The 21811-nt window shown below is 43.6% G+C and overlaps 1 protein-coding gene across 2 annotated transcripts in view; it reads right to left on the bottom strand.

Moving 5' to 3' along the window:
* Positions 1-6065: 6065 nt before the first annotated feature.
* Positions 6066-21811, bottom strand: part of THRB (thyroid hormone receptor beta) — a 43468-nt gene continuing 27722 nt past the window's right edge. Inside the window, exons 3-7 of one of the 2 annotated variants that reach the window (XM_087824917.1) lie at positions 21491-21638; positions 18519-18724; positions 13811-13957; positions 10908-10995; positions 6066-8621 (exon numbers count right to left, since the gene is read on the bottom strand). In XM_087824917.1, the coding sequence (XP_087681043.1) occupies positions 8380-8621; positions 10908-10995; positions 13811-13957; positions 18519-18724; positions 21491-21638 (831 nt within the window). In that variant the 3' untranslated portion in view covers positions 6066-8379. Of the gene's footprint in view, positions 8622-10736; positions 10996-13810; positions 13958-18518; positions 18725-21490; positions 21639-21811 lie in introns of both variants that reach the window. The other variant, XM_016198789.2, reaches the window with a different exon arrangement.

Raw genomic sequence — 21811 nt, 5'->3', positions numbered from 1 at the left:
GACCCACTCATGCGTCACTCCCAACTTGGCTCATACATGCAAGGATTTCAAGATCAGAGGTTTCCAGAGCTCTGACAGAATTTAAGGATTTGCTCCCGGGACTTTGGGGTCTGGCTGAATGGGCAGATCCATTCATCCAGAGCCTTTTCTCTCCTTTCTTACATATTGGAGTCACATAGAGATATTGTTGATTGGAAAAATAGGTTCTGCAGCTGCAAGACCATTTGTCAACCAGGGCTATTTACCCCTTTCTCTCTTTTTCCCCCTAGTCATCTCCAGGACATCTTTGATTTTACCTCCCTAGTTCTGAGGCCATAGGTTGCATGCCTTACCAGGATTTTGTTATCCAATCATTTACTGCCCCTTATCACATAGGAAATACTGTAACGGGGTGACTCAGGGAAGAGAGAGTAAAGAGATTAAAAGCTGGCAGTTTTTTTGGGGGATCTCTCATTAGCAGGAGGTGATGTCATCATCTTCTAACGATCTTGTTACCACTTGGCATTTTCTGTCTGCTGAATTTGTGAATGTAAAGTGGTGTCTGTGCTCCTATTTCTGATTGCTAGTGAGGGGGGATCTCTTTATATACTTCTTAGCTATTTGGGCTTCTCCTTTATGAATATTCTGTTTTTCTATTACATTTTATGTGTTTTTCTTGTTGACTTGGAAAAGCTACGTACATATTCCTGACATTAATCCGTGGCATTTGAGATACTGCAAAAATTGTAAAAATTTTTTCTCTAATACATCTGGGTTTGGTTACTAATATTTCGTTTAACACTTTTGCTGACTTCTTTTAATTGTGAGCAAGATTAAAACTTGGGGAAGAGAGGCTCTAATTGTTTTCTTGTGGAAAATTCCCCAAGGACCTTCAATTTACTAATTTATCCCAGTCTATGTGCAGTCTTCAGTAAATGTATCTATCAGATGTCAGCTAGAGCCTTCTCTTGAGAGCTAGGTGAGATTGCTTAGAAAAACTCATCTCTCAATTTTCTGATGCCAGATAAAGTAACCCCCAGAATGCTATGAATTCTTGGATACTTATATTATCAAGTTCCCCTTGGCTTTGGGTCTCTTCTTTTCCATATCAACACAATAGCCGAATGGCTCCTTTCATTTGTTTCTATAAGAAATTAACCTGCACTATACATTTGCCAATTTTAAGTTGATATCTAAAGTTGAGGGGGTTCCAGCATGGTGTCACACCTTAAAACTTTGCTTCTGTCACCTTGTTTTCTTGTCATCTCCCCAGTTCCTCAACCCTCATTGCTGTAAATTCTTTCCCTCCATTATGCAATTCTGCTCTCTCCAAACTTAACTACTCAGACCCCCAAATTCTCAGCAAAAGAAAATGTCCTCGTATTAGAGTGACACCTCTAGAAGCCAGCTGGGTTAGAAATAGGTCCTGCAAAGAGAAATTACTCCTTAATATTGCAACACCAATGAGTGGTTTTGCAGTAGATATAGTGAGAGGTGAGTAGCCTATTTTTCAGGATTCACGTATTTTTTTGCATTAGGATAGGTGAGCCTTTTCGGAAGGGGAAATGGTAAGCATTTCCAGAGCAGAGTTGCCTTTTCTCTTTCTTCAGGGGCTAAGGCTTTATGCTGGTTTTATTAGTACAGGTTTAAAAAGAACACGGATCTGGGAACCTGATGTGCTCTGATGTTTCTCATCTGTGTGATGTTGGATAAGTTGCACACTCATCCTCCCCATTGCCAAGTGAGGATACTAACACCTACTTTATAGGTTTGTTCGGAGGGTTAGAGGTAACATGGAGGGCTTAGAACGATTCCTGGCATAGAGCACTTGTTCATACATGGTGGACCATTATCATGAAATCCAGCTTGACAGTGAAGAACTCTAGAAGGCATCTCACACACCTGGCACTTCCTTTGGGATGACTGCTGGGACTCTTGAGTAGCAAGTAATTGATGAGTGGTATTTTTGTCAAAGTGCTGGAGAAAACAAAAGTGAGTTTTCAATCAGATTCTCACAAAGCAACTTACTTACCAGTCAATGATCTTTGATAGTCTTGGGTTCTTCACCTTTGGACATAATTTATTGTTAAAGACTCTATTTGGCTTTGACTTTAGGTAGTGAAAAGAAATCCTAAATTCTCTCTTCAAGGCTAAAAATACACGTAGAGGAAATCATATAATCATTAGATTTCAAATACACCTGAATATCTGCGGCAAATAAGACCGTCGCATTTTTCTAGGACTCAGGGTAGAACTGAAGAGTGTTTTCATACCTCTGTATCCATTAGGATCTGTGGGCACAGAATTTTCAAATTTACTCACTTGAAGATGGTTTATTCTATATGCATCTGCCTCCCACATTGCAATTAGAGTTATGTGAAAAGTAAAGAGAAAATAAAGAGGATGTTATCATTCTTTCCTGAAAGATGTGTGTTCATTACATCACCTGACTTCAGTTTTCATATGCATAAAGTGATTTCTTGGGGAAGGGAAATGTGTTCATTAGGGTGGACTTGAGAAGTACTTAATGTACAAAAAAGATAAATATAAAAGTTATACACAGTCTTTTGAATAGGGAATGGGGGGACTCAGAAAATAGTACTTGGAACTGATCTAGCCCAAGGAAATAATAAATGCTTGCTCCATCTTACCTGGACTTGCCTCTTTCATGAGCCAGGTAAGACGTAATCAGACACTTTCTTTGGAAAGCGTTTATTTGGTTCATGTCCTGGCCAAATCATGCTGAGTATCTTCTGTGTCAAAGAGACTCCATTGCTGTACTAAAAATAAACGTGCTTTCAGACTTAACTTTTGGTGTGGACATTTGTTGCTTTTGCTTGCTTGCTGTTCCCTCTACTTCTTTCAGTAGCAAGACTTAGAGTTTTCTTTGAGGAATTATACCCTCCCCAACTCTTAGTCCTTAGTTTAGATGGGGCTGGTTATCCCTCTTTTTCCCACTTAGTTCCAGGATCAGAGGATTACTGTCAGAGCTAAACAACAAACCTGTCCTCCTTTGCCCAGGGATTGGCTTGGGAATGGGCACATGACTCAGTTTGGGCCAATGAGGATTAGGCCCAGTATTTTTTACTGGAGCTGTGGGGAAAAGAAATTCTCTTTTCACTGGTTTGATGTTGTAAGGGTCATCTTAACGCTACAGGGGGCCACCACAAGATAAAAGGCTATGTGAGTATGAAGTCAACATGAAGAAAATTTCTACAGAGGAAAATCTACATAGAAAGATGACAAGAGGTACCTCCCGACAATACTGAGTGGACGCCCAGATCTAGCCTTGCCTGAAGCTACCTTACCCCTGGATGTTCTAGATATGACAGTCAATAAGTTTTCTTCAGTTTTAAGCCAGTTTGACGTATGTCTTTGTCAATCATTACAGAAAGAGTCCTAACATGTGTTCAAGGCAATGGGAATTGAGATATATGTTGATAGGTGATGTTAACATAATTCCATTAATAATATTTTGAATGTTTTGAGATAAGGAGGTGAATATAGTCTTTGAGCTACAAAAAGTTAAGCCTTCCCTCCTTACTCCATGTCTGTGGCCCTCTCCCATGAGACTTGTATTTCACTCTTTCCTCTCCTGAGGAAATACCCCCCTCCCAAGGAAATATACTTATTTGAGCATATGTTTATCAAACAAATGTCCTTCCATCCCTATTTCCCTCCCTTTGGAAGCAGCTGAGATGAGATGAGCAGGCAATACCACGCCGATTTAGAGAATAACATTTAAAGAAAGAGACAGGAAAGTATATCCATTATAAGCTTTTTCTTTTTTCTTTTTTAGAATTGAAGCTTATGACTTTATCTACGCCCACTATATTCATAATTACAATTTAATATCTGCATACAAAAGCTATGTAAAAATCCGTTTTTCCCAAATATACAAATTTTCTTTGTGGATAGTTTAAAACATTTTGATCACAGATTTCAACAGAGTTTTAGGCTGAAAAAAAATTACCAATCTAGCAATATCACTGAACACTGTTTGTAAAACACAGATCTTCTGAGGACCACCAAATTCTTCCTATCCTATAGCATTTTTCTGATTCTCAGGGCATGAAAACATGATGGGGGGAAAAGTGTTTTCTCTGAAGACAGCATAGAGATCCTGTTTGGCTCTATCATTGAATGAAAATGTGAAGTTAATTGGGAAAACCCAAAGAAAAGTGGGGCAATGTCAGTTCATTCATGCCTTGATATCTTCTGTTTCAACAGTACACGTGTCATTAAATAAAGTGTCTTCCTTTGTCTTACATTGTGCTCCATAATTTACTTGAGTATTATCTGAATCCTGAGAAGGACAGATTTATGTTTGATTGTCTTGTGCATACGGTGGATCAGCTTGAACTGTGCAACAGAAAGCCACAAACAGCGTTTTACCTGCACGATATTGCTCTCGAAGGCAGCATTAATCAATGTGGACACACACTAGAAATGCATACTTTTTGCATTTGCAAACATGTATACAGCACAGTAAAAATTCTGTGATAAGGCCAAACCTTTTTCCCCCCTAGTCCTTTGTGTGTGTGTGTGTGTGTTTAATGTATTTTTTTTTTTTTAAAGATTAAAGTAAAACGTTTCAATTGTAAAAAATACACACCGGGCAAATCCTTACCTGGATAATAAATATCTACATCACAGTACAATAAAATTTCTTCTCTATAAAATTTAAATATGGATTATAGTCTATCACTATCAAAAGAGACACTATGCTACTATTTCCATATTATTCAAATAACAGGAAAAATTATGAGCTTATTTTAGAACCTGATGCCGTAGCCTTTGGAAAGGGCAGAGAGATTCAAATGTCCGTAAGACTCTCCTTTTCGAAGAGGAACTGTGGCTTGGTTATTTACTTAAACTCAGTTTATGAAAAAGGTTTAGCCTTACAAATGCTGGCTACATTTCAAAAACCATAAGACTGATTTCATAATTTATGACTCATGCAGCAAAAGGTCAATATGACACAAATAGGTTAGAGTTCCACAGAGTAAGAATGTATCACCGAGGATGACATGCCTGGAGGGAGCTCAGCGGTTCTGAGGAGGCTGAGTTTGGGGGGGCTTCGTGTTGAGGAGGGGCCGAGGCCTGCACACCTGTACTCGGAAGAGCTGCAAGGATGGCGTTGCTGGAGCAGAGCCAAGCCTGGTGCTCCACCCCGATGACAGCGTTGCAGGCCGGAGAGGTGTCACCCGGACACAGGTGAGGGAGACGTCACTGGGCTGAGGCGTCAACACAGCAAAGCGCATCATTGAGGACAGAGGCTCGTTTGACTAGAAAAAGCTCTGAGGTGGCACATGGTGTATTGAGCAGAATTGTAAAGAGGAAAAGATCTTACTTTTCTATTTCTGAAAATACTGCACATCTAAGTTGAAGAGCAAGTACACTTGAAGGTAACCAACACACACACACACACACACACACACACACACACACACCACTCATCCACAAAAGTTAAGTGATTTATAAGTAAGCATCCCAGTAGTACAGTGTGGTCTCCTCTACTGGGATGTCTCCCCACTGTAAGGGCTTTCGATCAGGTCCACACTTGATTCAACAGTCAGGACAATATAAAAAAATGTTTTACAAAAATCCAGAGCAAATCCCTCCTGATTGAGTTTAATGAGATGGAGTCTTGAGATGCACTAAGTTCCTCAATCAGTTACAGAAGAAACGAGTCACCCTGACCACTAGGGTCATGACCCTTTGAGTTCTCATAGCCTTTCCTTTCAACCTGAAGTACATTAAGGCTTGTCTTCCTTAGCATAGACAAGATTTATAGATCAGCAGTTTGCCTGTTTAAGGCAATCATTTAAGAAGCTGAGGCTCAAACGTAAATTTACTTGGGGCTGGCTGGATTACTGTAGATATACCGGGCCGATTGGCCAATGCCCAATCATGGGTAATACACAAAGCATTCCAATTTCGCTTTAGATGAGGCTCTGTACTTACATTTGAGTCTGGGTGTGTCTAGTGGACAGGGGAATCTCTGTCAAACAAGTTGAGGAGACTTTCCTGGGAAGGCTTGATGCCCAAGGAGCCTGTGAACCGTCCAGTCCCCGCCTGCTGGCCTCCCTCTCATTGCCTTCTCAGGGAAACTTGCCCCACAGCGCACAGCTTCTCAGAATTACCCTGGAGCTAGAAGGTGACTAAGGGGTTACGTTTCAAAGAGTCAACAGAGGTTGCTGAGATGTTAACAAAGCAAAGATTTAAGGAGACTGGCTAGAGGCTGCCTAGGGAGAACAAAACCAAAAAACTCTCTGTAGATAGAGTCAAAGCAGGTGGTCTGCCCATGAACTTCATGTTTATACTTTCAGTCTCTCCACCTACTTCTTTCGTGTGGTTAGCAAGTTCCACAGCGATGCTCTTGCTTCCTTTCCCCTGAAGCCAGTATAATTGCATTAGTGCATAAAACATACACGTTTCTTCTCAGATCATTTCCAGTCCCACTTGGGATTTTCAATGCTGATTCTCTTCTGTTTCCAAGGCCGCCCTGCCTTTCTCTACATAGTTGATAAGTAGTGTGTCAAATTCTTATTTTGAACCAACACCAAATATACTTTCCACACCTGTTAAAAGGGCCATCATTTTTGTCTAACAAAGGAAGAAATTTGAACACGAAGGAAACCATCAAAAGAACCAAATTTTTCTTCTCTGAAATTAGTAGAGTATTAAGGATGGGAAGGAGTTTAGAGTTTATGACTTATCCACAAGGACCCAAGGTGAGAAAGCCAAGATCCAAATCTAATAAGGTCACAAATCTACACCAGTTGACAGAGCACAAACTAGAACTCAGGCACCCTGACTTCCCGATCAGTTAAAAAAAAAATCTGACTTGGTTTTCAAAGTGACTTTCATTACTTTGTGTTTAGGTAAATCTCACTGATATGGCTTAGTGTCCCCAGTATTTCCAGGATAAGGCAGCACAAGGCAGGCTAAGGACTAGTGTTTATCTACCAAGCCCGTGAACAGTGAAATACATTCAGTTGCATGGGTACATTCTTTGCCCATTTTCTGATGCTGAAGTGATGAGGCATCACCATTTGTTTCCTGGATACGAGCTACTCCAATGTTTGCGTTGGGTAGGGAAGGTGAGTGTACATGGTCATGGACATGGCCTGCAGGCGTTTTCTGTTGAATATCTCTCAGGGCAATGTTATAAGAGGGACAGAGAGGGTCAGAGGCTGGACCAGTCTTTGTTTAGTGATAGTCAAGCCACAGAGTCACAGGGAAAGGAGACTAGGAAACATTGGTGAGTAGACCAAAGAGCTTGAGGATCCAGGACCGGAAGGAAGCATCCTCAAACCATCAGTACATGAAGGGGGCTCTCAGATCACTGCGTTTCCTTCAACTTGGAATGTAACTGCACTAGTCTTGCCTCAGAATTCCTCCACAAGACTCAGATTTCAGCTCATGACCTTTCTTTGATCAGCAGATGTAATCCATAGGGAAATCTGTTGTCAGCTCAGCAAAGATGCAATCAGGATAAATAACTTTAGGAGTTTGGGAGATGATGGATCAGATGTCATTGGAAAATGACAACACTCTGTGAATAGGCTTAATTTCTATGGAAATGTTCTCTGAGTTGTAACTGTAAAAAGCCTCCCTACTATGAGGTAACACTATATGAATTTTTGGAAACTCTTGAGTCACTGACATTGATAAAGATTTCTAATTTCTTTGGGCTCAATGAAGAAAATGGTTTTCCTTGTTGGTCTCAATCAGTCAAATACTTGCATGTTGTTGAGTCACACCTTGTGTAACTTGAATTAAATCATAAGATTATAAAAATTCCAGTGGAAAAACAGCTGATTTGGGGGACCAAATATTTCTGTACATTCCAAGTTAGGCTGCTGGGAGAGGAGGAAGAGTGCTGAAGACAGCATGCTCTAGGATTAAAAAAAACTGTTCACACCTTTCCTTAGAGAGCTGAAAGCCACATCTAACCAAAGCTGGTCTGTGTCCTGCCAACTTGAGCCCTGCAAAAATCCGATTGGATCAAGACGACCACATGATCTTGGTTTTAAGGCTTCTTTAGTCTTCTGCTGTGCCATTCTGCTTGCCAGAGTCTCTGACCAGGGACAGATGGGAGCTGGTGATGGCTTGGTGCTGGTGAATTAATGATGGTCCCCACCCCACCTCCACAGCTGTAAAAATGTCAAAGCATTCACATCAAAAGGACTGGAGAAAAAAAATGCAATAGTTACAAGTACCCGCATTCAAGGGGCAATTTCATCCATGTCTACGCCAAGGACTATCTCCCTTTACCCCTAAACAATCCCTCCCAACACGAAGAAACAAAGGAACAAATGAAAAAAGATCTAGGCAATGGAATGAAATGACACCCAGTAGTGCTGTAGGAATCATGAGAATGAAGTCAGCCGTCTAATCCTCGAACACTTCCAAGAAGAGCGGGGGAAAGAGTTCCGTGGGGCATTCCACCTTCATGTGCAGGAAGCGGCTGGCATGACAGGCTCCAATCATCCGCAGGTCCGTCACCTTCATCAGGAGTTTTGGCCAAAAGTGTGTCACGTGGTGTTTTCGGTAATTGATATAGTGTTCAAAGGCCAGCAGGAAACTATCCTGGTATTTTTCTATTCTCTCAACGCAGGCGAGTCCCGGGCGATCTGAGGGGACGCAAGAAGATGGATGTAACTCAGAGGGTGGGGAGGAGATGGTCTGTCTTGCCCGATTCAAGCCCTTTCATGTGAAAGTGGGCAGATCTGGGGACTTTCCAACTCCTAGGAGTGAGCACAGGTGCCATGTGAACTCTAGGGCATTGGGCACCAAGACACCAGGGCGGTGGGGCAGAGCTGATCTGAAGAGGACCCATGCCAGGCAGGCCGAATGGGGAGGAACCCTTCAGTTAGGTGTTGGATAGAGTTTCGAGTCACATTCACATTTTCCCCCATTTCAACATATTCCCTTTATCTACCTTGCTCACATTATTTACTTAATCTGTTAAATTGACTGACTAAAGAGGAAACGTCATATTATTGAGTAAATAAAAATCCATTTACTGGGGGCGATAAATGGTGATGGAAGGGGACTTGACTTGGGGTGGTGAATGCACAATACAATATACAGATGATGTGTTACAGAATTGTACATCTGAAACCTATATTATTTTATTAACCAATGCACCCCAATAAATTCAATTAAAAATCCATTGCCATAAATAGAAGATAACCACAAAAATAAATGCACGGCAAAAACCTTTATTAGCCCAGCCGGGCGTGGCTCAGCGGTTGAGTTTTGGCCTAGGATCCAGGCGATCGGGGTTCGATTCCCGGTCAGGGCACATGCCCGGGTTGCGGGCTCGATCCCCAGTCAGGGGCGTGCAGGAGGCAGCCGATCAATGACTCTCATCATTGATGTTTCTCTCTCTCTCTCTCTCTCTCTCCCCCTCTCCTTTCCTCTCTCTGAAATCAATAAAGATATATTTAAAAAAACAAAAAACCTTTATTACATTTTAGCTAAAGTTTCTTGCCAAAAACTGTCCTTGAGATCTGCTCTCTCTTTTTTAAAAAGGGAGCTTAGCCAGGCCAGAGTGGCTCAGTTGGTTGAGTGCCATCCCGTGCACTGAAAGGTTGCCAGTTCCACTCCTGGTCAGGGCGTGTACCTAGGTTGCAGGTTCGATCCCTGGGCAGGTTGAGTATGGGAGGCAACTGATCAATGTCTCTCACATTGATGTTTCTCTCTCTCTCTCTGTCTCTCTGTCTCTCTCTTTCTCTCTCAGCCCGTCCCCCCTCGGGGGGGGGGGGGAGGATTACAAAAAAAAAAGGGAGGTTGGCAGGTGTTAGAGAGGCGTGAAAGACAAACTAGCATCCAACCGAATCCCTCTCTGTGCTGTATTTAGGAGATATAACCAGAAATAAAACTGTAAGAGAAAAAGCTATCTCACTGTGATTCCCAGTTATTTAAAACTGTCTTTGTACCACTAAAATCTCACATCTCACCTAAAAATTACCTTGAATCTCCCTCTCCCTCCTCCAGAAATATAATTCCATTTACATAGTTCAATTTCTTTCTTTCTTTTAAAAAAATATATCTTCATTGATTTCAGAGAGAGGGAGGGCGAGGGAGAGAGAGAGGTAGAAACAGCAATGATGAGAGAGTCGTCATGGATCGGCTGCCTCCTGCACGAGCCCACAACCCGGGCATGTGCCCCGACCAGGAATCGAACCTCGATCTCCTAGGATCCTAGGTTGATGCTCAACCCCTGAGCCACGACGCTCAGCCGGGCCAATTTCTTTATTTTAAAGGACACTGAAGTCCAGAGAAGCTGGGGGTTCACTCAAGGTCACATAAGGAGTTCTTAGAAAAGTTACAAATTTCTACTGAAGAACTGAGGGCCCTAGTCCCCTGCTGGCTGTTGACTGGAGACTGCCCTCAGCTCTGAGAGGCCACCCACTTAAGTTCAAATTCATAGACAAATTTTAGCCTTCAGTCATGGTTTCCTCACCCAGGACTTAACCCAGGCAAGCTAGTGTCCATTGAAGGTGGACCATGTCATAGAGTCTTGTAAATGGCTCCTTTGGTTTTCCCCACTATGCTGGGAGGCTGCAAAAAGCATAGACATCTGGCGCCCTCCTTTAGTTTCCAGTCTGTTGGCAAACCCCCAATTGCTCCCTGGAGAGTGAGTTATGATTCGGAAGCTAACGAGGGATTAAAATATCACAGGATGATTTGAATTAGCAAAAAAACTTTTGACACCCAGTAATGAGCCTGAGTACACTCACCTGAAGACATCAGCAGGACAGCCTGCAGGAGAGCTACTTCAGTGTCATCCAGGTTGAAAGAAGACAGCGACATGCCCAGGTCAAAGATGGCATCTGACACCACCCCAAGACCCCCATTTTTCAGCTGGCCCCGTGTCACTGCCATCTCCCCATTCAGGGTTAAAGTCTCACTTTCTGGGTCATAGCGCACAGCAGCGCGAAGGGACATGATCTCCATGCAGCAGCCTTTGAGGAGGATTATCTGGTCTTCACATGGCAGCTGGAAAGAACCGGCCCAAATCAGCAAAGAACCAGGGGACAAAGGTCAGTCAGGAGCAACACGTGGCATCATAACGGCTTCCTACGATGTATACCAGTCCCGAACTCTTTGAGTATACACTCTTCGTGGCTTTTCCCTTCCTACTTGGCTCCAGACTTTAAACAATCATTTTTTTTGCTATTCCAAATTGGTTGTAATCTTCACCGACTTTAATCTCATAGTTTGCATTTCTTTTGTGAAAGATAGAGATCTACAACTGGTGTTACACTCACGCGTGAAACTGCTAATAGCCCCTAACTCTGGAGTTTGTATTATAACCCAACTAGCTGCTTGAGAGCTGGGTTTATGTTAAATTTACCAACACCTTTGCCTTACAGCTCCAATAATCAACAGATGACAACTGACAACTGTGCTTCTCTTTGTTTTCTGAAGTCCCTTACAGATGCCCATTACCCATGGGGCCCAGAGATGCCAAAGCTTTGCCCAATGTCGCCCAGTGAGTTAGGGGCAGAGGTGAGACCAGAATTCTGACTTCTGACTCCTAGGGTTTATACGCTCAGTACTTATGGAACCGGAATTACTCTACACTGTATCTTTTTGCCAATGTGGCAATCTCTTTTTTAGCTAATTTGGTTGCTTTATTAATCAGGATTTGTGATCATGTGATAACATTAATACCAAACTTTACAAAGAACTTTGCTAAAAACATAATTAAAAAAAATCAGAGTTATATTTTCTGAATGGGGAGAATGTTTAATTAAATGCCATTATCTAAATAGTTTGAAAGGCTATTAGCTACTGGGTGTTTTTTTATTATTTTTATGAACTGGGCATAGAGCCAAGATTTATGTGCATCACCTTATCCAATTTTCACAGCAGAGCAGTGAGGGACATATCCTGCTTCCAATTTTATTTACAAATGTGGAAATGCAGGCACTGAGAGGTGGAGGAACAGGCTGGGGGGGTGGTCACATGAAAGTTCTGTGAGCGAGGCTAGGATTTGAGCAGCTATAGCTGTTAGAGACCAAGGCTAAAAGGAGAAGAGACACACACTCTTTGAAGTACTCTAGATGGGACTAGGTTTCTATAAACAATGGAAATGCAAAATTACACATAATTTCTATCTCTTCATTAAGCACGTACAAATTCTTTTTGGGAAATACTCTGGGCAACACCCTAAGTTCTATTTAGGTTATTATGTAAAACTAAAAGTAATACTACTAAATTACACTTAAAATACTGGGTATTTCATAGTTTTTACTAACTCAACCTACTCACTTTACCATATAATTTCATATTGCTTAGCTTTACACATATTTATTTGAAAAAGACTAAAATTGGCTCCAAAATGTCAGCAGTTTATCTCTTGGGGGTGTTACCATGAACCTTTACCTTTACTATGCTGTATAAATCTCCAATGAATATGGATTATTTTTGTAAACAGATGTTAATTTAAAAAAAAGATGGTCAGAGGCATGAAATGCTCCACACCAAATACAGATGTAAGTCAGACTCCTCCAGGACTCATGGGCCCCACCACAGTGAAGCCGGGTAAGAGGGAGGCACACTCTCTCTCAGCTGGGTCTGGGCCTCAGACGCCTGTGTCCTGAAGCCACTGCTCTGTCCTTCTGGGTATGGCTTCTGTGGAGGCTCAGAAACAGGCAATGATAAATGTCTCCATCAGTGTCCGAGGTCTGTCAGACTCCACCTGGGTTCCCATGATTATAAACTCAAGAACACAAATGGTCTGGAAGCCAAGGTGGGACAGAGTCATTCCAGGTGAGGAAACTTGGCTTCTTTCTAGGTGGGACTAGATTCATGTATCACTGGGTGGCTTGGTTGAGAGGCTCACCACAGTACGTGGCCTTCTCTATCTGGTGTCCTTCTGGGTCCCCTTGGACATGTGAAGAGCAATAGACTGGCCCCTGATGGGGTTTTTCAAAGGAAAAAATTATCCAGAAGACATAAGCAACCTCACATGATTCAAAAAAGAGGGTAGAGGCAGGACGGTAATGTAATGAATGAAATAATAATAGTATTAACAGCTAAAATTTATGGAATACTTATGACCCAGGCACTATCCAAGCTCTAACTATCCCATTGCAACCTCTAAGAGGTAGATCCTATTATGATTCCCATTAGAGGTGAGGTAACCAAGGTCTGAAGACAGTTAATATCTAGGATTCTTGCCCATACAGCTGAGTGCCCAGCCCATGCTCTCAGCTACCACATGGCAGAACTGCTAATGTTAGAAATGAGTATCCCACAGGGCAAGTCTTTGGCCTCTGGTGGGTGAGCTCCTCACAGTGCCCTGAAGATGTGCCAAGAAAGGGTGACCTTATAAGGAAAGAGGGAGGGTTTAAGGGGATATTAAGATCTTTGCTCCGTGACTAAGACTCAAACCGTGGTCCCATGTATGGAGAAGTTAATCACTTCGACCTCAATGTTCCACATCTGTAAATGAAGTTAATTAAAGCTACCCTGCAGATCTGTTACAAAGATTGGTTTTAACGTGGGCAAACTTGAGCATGTAACTAGGACATCGTAGGTACTGAATAAATGCAAGTATTCCTGTCACCTTTCCCCATGGCTGAAGTTGGGTGGATGGCTAGGACCCTCATCGACCTAATGTGAACAGGCTAATGAATGGTGACTGAGGGCAGGGGGAGGGGACCACAAAAGTGCATTTTCATTTTGTACTGACATTGCTTTTGTAGGACTGTCGCTACTAGTTGATATTCAATTATAAATAATACTCAGCATTCCTGGAACTAGATATGAAAAACAATGCTGAAGAAAAAAATCATTTCCTCACCTCACAAAACATAGGCAACTTTTTGGCAAAATCCACCACTCTGGTAATTGCTGGTGTGATGATTTTTGTAAAATGGCTGAAGGCTTCCAAGTCAACCTTTCCACCTTCTGGGGCGTTTACTATTGGTGCTTGTCCAATATCTTCTGGCTAACGAGGAGAGACAAGATAGGGTTAAATGACGAAGTTGAAGGCATCTTTATTTGTCCTCATTTGGATGTGGAAGGAAAATCTCTTCTGGACTGCCGGCCTGTGCAGTTCCCAGTTTTCACACAGTTTATTAACAAACTAGAGTTTTCCATGTATGTCTCTGAGCAAAGGTAATGTCTTGGCCATTGCTGTAATAGGCCCCCAGTGATACTGTTCACAGGACTGTTGCTGCAGAGAGAGAGGGAGGGAGGGAGAGAGAAACGAGGAATTTGGGTTCTACCTCGGAATGCACAAAAGGAAAGGGTGTCACTCACACCAGGTGACATAAATTCTAGGGCATCTTCAGAGCCTGCACATTCTGATGAGTGCGCGAGGCGGGCTCAGGGTGGGGAGTGAGGGAGAGGGCCCCCTGGAGGGGGAGTCCCGGCAGACAGCAGCCTGTGGATTCACTCTCGCTTCTGATCCAGCCGTTGGGGTTCAACATCCTGTCTGCCGATAGGCTCCAGCTGGAGGAGGTCGCTGTGGGTTGAGGGGACGGTCTAGGCTGTCTATATGAACTGAGCTGTGTAAACCTGGCAAACCTTCCGGCAGGGTGGGGATTTCACTAGTATTCAGTGTCCCAAGGGCCTGCTCTGCTGTCTACTTGCCTAAGAACAACCCAGGGTCTCGCTGCTCAAAGGGTCGAGCAGCAGCGTGGGTGTCAGCTGGGGACTTCTTAGAAATGCAGAGTCTTAGCTCCCTCCTCAGACCTGGTCATGCAGAATTAGCATCGTAGCAGGTCCCCAGGTGGCTGTGCTGACCTTAGGCTCCCAATGCCACTGCAGCTGTCTAGCTCCCTAGCTTGGAATTCAGTGACTGCCATGGTGTGGCCCCCCACGCATCTCCTGCTGTCACCAGTGCTTCCTGCAGGAACGGGCCTCGCCATTGCCCTTTCTTGTCGCTGTGATAATAACTACCATTTATCGGTGGCCTACCAGCGAGCCGGGCCCTTAGGCTCTCGCACAATTCCTATTGACTGAGGAGCAAAGACAGGCTCGGGGGGGGGCTAGAACCATCCTTGAGGCTGGGACTCCACACAGTTGTCTGCCAGGAGCCTCAGATCTCCCCACCCTTTGAGATTTGAGTGGACTGGAGAAAATGGGAAAATTATGTGATGGAAGTGCTTCTGGAAATAGTTGTACAGAGTGGCTTTAGAGTGATGAAAACCTGCATGGCTTTTGCAAAAGTGCCTATTTGACAATGACTCTTATTTCTCAGCACAAATGTGGATTTGAAACCCAGGTCAAAGCACCAGTCTCTATTTCTGACTTGAGTCCTGGTCTTAGGGTAAAAAATGATGAAGCGGCTCCTTTTGGGAGAAAGTTACTTTCCCATTCCAGATAAAGGGATACTTCTAGCTTTTAGGACATATTTTAATCCCTTATGATGTATTACTATACTATTATTAACATAATGCCCTACTCAAATTCTATTTCAGAACAAGATGGGCCATCACCACATAAAAATAAATGAAATAATATTCATAGCAATGTTGCAAGCAAAAAAAAAGGGGTGTGTGTCTCAGCTACATAGGAGACACAAATCCTAATATGTAGAAGCCTAATCAGGACATGGATACCACTTAGCAAAGCTGTCTTTAATGAAGGATTCCTAATGTCCTTGCAGGAATAATTCACCAACCAAAAGAGTGAAATTTTCATTCTGAGCATAAATGCTCAATCAAGGTCATCCTTCTGCAAGGTGTATTTGTAAATATGTATTTGTAACCTGGCTGAGATACAGGGCTTAACTGTACTGTCTCTGAGGGTGGGCTGGTGGAACTGTATGTTCTGTTTAATAAATATTTATTGAGTTCTCTGTTCTGGTTATCTATTGCTGCGTAACAAATTACCCCAAAACTTAGTGGCTTAAAAACAACACATTTGTACTCTCTCTCAGAGTTCTGGGGATTGATTATCTCAGTTGGATGGCTCTCACTTGGGCTCCCTCATATAGTTGTCATCATATGGAACCAGAAGCTGGTGTCATCTGAAGGCTTCTTCACGAGGTCTCTTCACATGGCTAGCTTGGGCTTCCTCACAGCATGGTGGTCTCAGGGCAGTTATCTTCCTTCAGGGAGACCAGATGGCTTCCCCCTCCAAGATAACCAAATGGAAACTACAAGGGTTCTAGTGACTCAGCCCAAGTAGTCACTCTGCCCAAGTTCACTGTTTAAAGGAATCATAGACCAAATTCAAAGGGAGAGAGAAATAGACTCTACCTCTCTATGAGAGAGAATGGGCTGTGTATACACGGAGGAAAGAATCTAATGGCAGCCAGCTTGGAGAAGAGCTACCACAAATTTCAACCACATGTGTGACAGACCCTGGGACAATGCTAAATGGAACATGATCCCTTCCCTAAGGAGATGTAAGGGTGATCCCAGGCACAGAAAGGGATTGGCTGATAGAAATGGAGTTCACTGTAGAGACAGATGGGACAGTGGAAGCATTCCAATCCCTCCCAGCACCCCCCTCAGAAAAACATGGCCTGAAGAGTGGTTATTTGTGTTTGGATCAAGAGGGGCAATTTCTTGAGTAGATCAAGCATCTGCAAAAGATACAGTCCATGCCAGCTCCACAGAGGGAACGCGAGATTGATGGGTAACACAGCTGCTCTGTAAATGTTACCCTCCTGAAGAAAACTCTTGTGCCTTGATAACCTCATGGCCCTGACAAAAAGATAATGCAAATCATTCTTGCCACTAAATCATTCTTTGGTTCTTTCAATAGATGATCAGACTGATGAAGACTGTTAAGAGACTTTGGATTAAAGGTGCAGACCTCACTGGTTTTAATGACTAGAAATTGTGTTATCTTTGCTGAAGAGACCATGAGACATGAAGGGGTCTGATTATATTTTACCTTATAGAACTGGCTTCCGAGCTTTCAGATGCAGCTCAAATATTACCTCCTCAAAGAGATCCTTCTGATCAACCTGTTTAAAGAAGTGAAGTCTTTCCCAATTCCGACTCACGATCACTCTGTCCCATCACAATGTTTACTTCCCTCATTGCACTTACCACTACCTGCATTTACCTTGCTCCTTTAACCCTTACTGTCTGTCTCCAGAGTGGTGCTGAGAAAGCAAGATCAAGGCACTAAGAGGCTGCCCCTCCAGAGTCATGTCTTTTGAAGGCTCTTTGGGTTTGTGCAGGTGGCCAAGTTGCATAGTGTAGGGGTTTAGAGCACGGATCCTCAACTTACTAGTTGAGAGAGCTCAGGTAAGTTTCCTTAACTTCTCTGACTTGGTTCCTTCCTCTGTAAAATGGAAATATTAACCACATCTACCTACAGGGTTGGGGTAGGGAGTTAATGTATAGAAAGCACTTAAAATAGTACCTGCCATTGGTAAGGGCCATGGAGCATGTTTGCTAACATTATTGTTGGTGGAAGCCATCAACAAAGTGTGTTAGAACCTGCTCATTACAACAGTGGAAGTGATTATTTGGAGGCAGGTGGATTATGGGTAAGCTTCTCCCCCCCTGCCAAATTTCCTTTCAGGTTGTTACACTGTTTTCATCACCCCCCTCCCCCCCCAATCCCATTGCAATGGCGATGTTGAGGTACAAGGACAGTTATACCACTGCACCTTCTTGTTTGGGTGGAAATGTGCTCTAATGTACCCTGGAGATACAAATAAACCCACAGAATGTCTGATGCCGGCTCAGTGAGACACTCATAGAGGGTTCGTGTCATAAACCATGAGCAGGGTCAGTCTCTGCGATGGTCAAACACCAGCTGGTGGTGGGATGGGTGGCCCACCTGATGAGGTGGTGGAGGGCCTGGACTTGGAACCAGAAGGCCTGAGTTGGCTCGTGGGCCTGGCTTAGCCACTTTTTAGTAGCATTAGCCACTTAAGGCCTTGGGCTTGGTTTGCATATCTGTAAAATGGGGACAGTAATTCCAGCCTCAAAGCATTGTGAAGTCCAAGGTAGAAATGAATGGGAAGGACTTTCACAATGGCTAGTTTTTATAAAAACATCAATATTACAAGGGTCTAGAAAGGCCCATTTTCTCTACATGCTCCCTCTCTGCCCCCATCCCTACTGCGTCTTCCCATTGTCTTCCTGGACTTGAGATAACTTATTTTAAGCTAAACATTTTGACTTCTACTGACATAAAAATGTATTTGAGATATGGGACACTTTGTTCTAGGGGTAAAGGAAATATTTTGCATGAGTTTAGTGGACTAAGTATGCATGTAAATGGGCATCTGAGGGGAGAAATGAGTGTAAAAGGGAAAGCTGGCAGGTAAATAATTTTACTAATGAATCGATAGCTGGCTTCACTAATACAATCAGATAATGTGGCCTTAGGAACTGCTTTAGAATTTAGTGACCTGTAAACAGTAGCAATAGGAGGGGCCTTTGTTCTCAGAGAGACCTGGATTCCAACCCTGGCTCTGCCATCACCTGACTTCTCAGAGCTGCAGTGTCCTTATCAATAAGATGGGCTGGTCACCTCACACCCCAGGGCCGTGGGGACTAAGTGAGCTGAGGTAGCTGAGCTGGGAGCCTCACCAGGAATTTCCGCTTCTGCTTCCAGTGGCTGCCTTGGGCATTGGTGGCCACGTGGGCTTCGGTGACGGTCTTGATGAGCTCCCACTCCTCGTCGGTGGGCTCCGGCTTGTGCCCGATGGATTTCTGCAGCTCCTCCCGCCGTCTCTTCTCCCGGTTCTCCTCAATCAGCTTCCGCTTTGCCAGCCGCTTGCTGTCATCCAGCACCACTGGGAGAGGGCGAGAGGGAGACAAGGCACAGCTACTCCCAGGCACATGGCCCACTGACGGCCCAGGGCCGCTGGGACCCAGGTGGCTCGGTGGGGCCCTCGGGGTGGGTCACACTGGGGCGTTTCCTCCCTTGGCAGCAAACTGCCATTGACTAGCCATGGTCCACCATGAGCCCAGGTGCCAAGCTCCCAGTGCCTAGCCAGCTTTTCCAATCAAAGCCCTGGTGGGTGGACACCGGGCATCCCAATTCCACAGAAGGTGGCCCTAAGAACGAAGAGAGGTCCAATCTATCCTACCCACACGTTCCCAGATGACTCTGTCTAGCCAATCATCTGAATTCACTCTTCTGGTTTCTGTAACTCCTCTGCTTCCTCCAAACGGCTCTCAGTAAGAACTTCCTTGCTAAGAGAACTTGGGACGTTCAAGAGAAGTTCTGAGCAGTGACGGGACACTGACGATCCCTTCCTCCATCTCTCCACTAGCTCCCGTAAGGAATAACTGGAATGTGGGGGGCTGCTCTTGGGTTTCACAGGTGCTCACTTTGCATTACTCTCTACCTGGTCAACCCTTATTGATGGCAAAGGAGCCCAGGCTTTGTGATTTAGAAAAATCCAGGTTTGAATCCTGACACTACCACATTCTAGCTGTGTGACCTCTGGCAAGTTACTTAGTCTCTCTGAGCTTACATTTCTTCCTGTATAAAATGGGATCAATAATACCCACGTCACAGGATAGCTAATGTGACAATGTACTAAAAGTGCTCAGTAAATGTAGCCATGACGTTATCATTTACGCAGAAGGGAAATAAGAAGGGCAGGTAACAAGAAACCTATACTTCTGTGGTTAATTTCCCAAACCAAACCATTTTGCCAAACTCTGAGTAACTGTCAGTGGAATGGAAAGGCCAAGGTTTTACACTACAGAGTCGTAGTCTTTTAGGACTAAAAGGGACCGTGGATGTCATCTAGTCCAATGCTCTCTGTTCACAGAGGAGGACATTGGTCCAGAGAGATCATGACTTGCCTAAAGTCACACAGCAAGTTCATGGCAGAGCCAAGGCAAGACCCCAGGACTCCTGACTCCAGTCCTACAACATCATTGTCCTAGGGCCATTTCTTGATGAAGGTGTGACCCGGTAGGGAAAGAAAAGCAGCAACATAGCAGGAGGAAGAAAGCCAAAGGTGCTCAGTGAGTCGGCAAACAGAATGATCACCTTGATTTGATTAGATCATCAAGGTCAGGTGAGCACTGACCGGTGTGGGAAACCGGAATGAGCCCTGTTTGGTTACTGCAGTTCACTCATTGACGTGAGAAGAGGGAGGGAGCTTAATCATAACCCCATTTACCAAAAGCACCCACCGTGAGGGGGGATGGTTGCCCCTGACGTGCACGATCTAATTTAATCCTGAAAACAACCTGCGAAGTAGGTGATCGTTTCACAGAAGGGAAACCAGAGACAAACAACTCTGATGGTCACACAGCTAGTGAGTGGCAGATCTGGGACTCCAACAGTTTTTCAGTTTTCTAAAGCCTGAGCTCTTAAAATAATACCTCACCAGCAAATACGGTGCACTCAGAATGAATCCCCACCCAGCCTGCATTCACACTGACCTTTTAAACCTCATAAACATTCATGTTTTTAAGTTCTCAATAAAACAATGAAATGGATACTTAATAAGAGTGACACATCTAAGTATTCGGTTCTAGGTTAGTCATTGCCACACATCTTTATCAGGCATATTGTTCATGGCTAAAAGCCTTTCAAAGATAAAGACAAAGAACACACTCAGCTGGAGGTGGGATTAACCTGAGATTTCCAGCCTAACACCCAAACACAACCCTACCCCTTTTCAAGACTCCCCATTCTGTCTTCTTTAATGGGCAAACCAGGACATTCCACAGATATTTTTGTTCTAGCCAGAGAACCTTGTTAAACACAGGGAAAAAAATTCCTTGTGCATTCCTTTTCTCTTTTTCTTCTTTTAAAACTAAAGGTTAGAATCCTTCATTGGTGTGCACAAAGCTTATGCCAGGAGAGATCATTAACCCCGATGCCTGGCAAAAGACAGGCCACAGGTTAAGAATGACATGGTTCTTATTTTATTAGTAGATTAATTAAAGTGGCTGGCGTAAATCCCCTCCACAGTGTGGGGAGAAGAGACCCGAATGGCTGCTAATCTCGCCACCATATGCTGCGGTGCTTTGAAAACTGGGTAGGAAGACTTCAAGTTGGAATGTTTTTAAGGCTAAAAATATAGCAACCAACCAACAGCAGGGTGACTCATGCAGTAGCACTCAGCTTCACATTCTTCAGAAATTTCTGATCATGATGTTTTCTGCCAGTGCCCTGTCTCCAAAAATGGCCACAAACTAAATTCCTGTCTCTGCTTTTGAAAAAAGAGTAGGACTCACCCATGAGGCTCTTGTCACCTGAACGTTGTGTGTAAAATTAGACCTGACCAAGGTGAATGGACAAGACCTCTCATTTTTAATCTCCGTTGCAGACCGAGTATTGCTAACAGTCTTGCAAACATGATACGGGTAATTTAACTGCTTTCTCTCCATCAGCTGGATACCTTCAGAATTAGGAGCTGATAAAGGAGGGGTAAGGTGGAAACCACCCAGCAATGACTGTGGGAATGCTGGGTGCCTTCCTCTGTCCACACGGGTTCCTGTTTGCTTTTCTGCCTGGCTGATCTCCTTGAACCAAACCTTTCCCCAATCAACACCCCTTGAATATAAAGCAAAGGAAGAACATTACTTACAATCTGTTGCCATGCCAACATAGATGCATTTTTTAAAGCGACATTCCTGGCACTGGTTTCGTGTAACTTTGTCTATGACACATTTCCCTTCATATTTACAGGAATAGGATGGATGGAGATTTTTCTGAATGGTTCTTCTAAAGAAACCCTACATGAAAAAGAAAGATCCAAGACAATAGTTTCATATTTTCTAGAAATACATGACTCCAGAATCTTGTGTCCACATAGCTGTGATGGATTGTTTTGGATCTTACCTGTGTATGGGCCTGTAGATCTACTTATTCAAATACAGGGCAATCGGATCGAAGTGAATCTAAAGAA

The sequence above is a fragment of the Miniopterus natalensis genome, chromosome 15 (assembly GCF_054644295.1).
Source record: "Miniopterus natalensis isolate mMinNat1 chromosome 15, mMinNat1.hap1, whole genome shotgun sequence".
NCBI lineage: Eukaryota > Metazoa > Chordata > Mammalia > Chiroptera > Miniopteridae > Miniopterus > Miniopterus natalensis.
The sequence above is the reverse complement of the archived record's forward strand: the minus strand, read 5'-3'. Positions and strand labels throughout refer to the sequence as shown.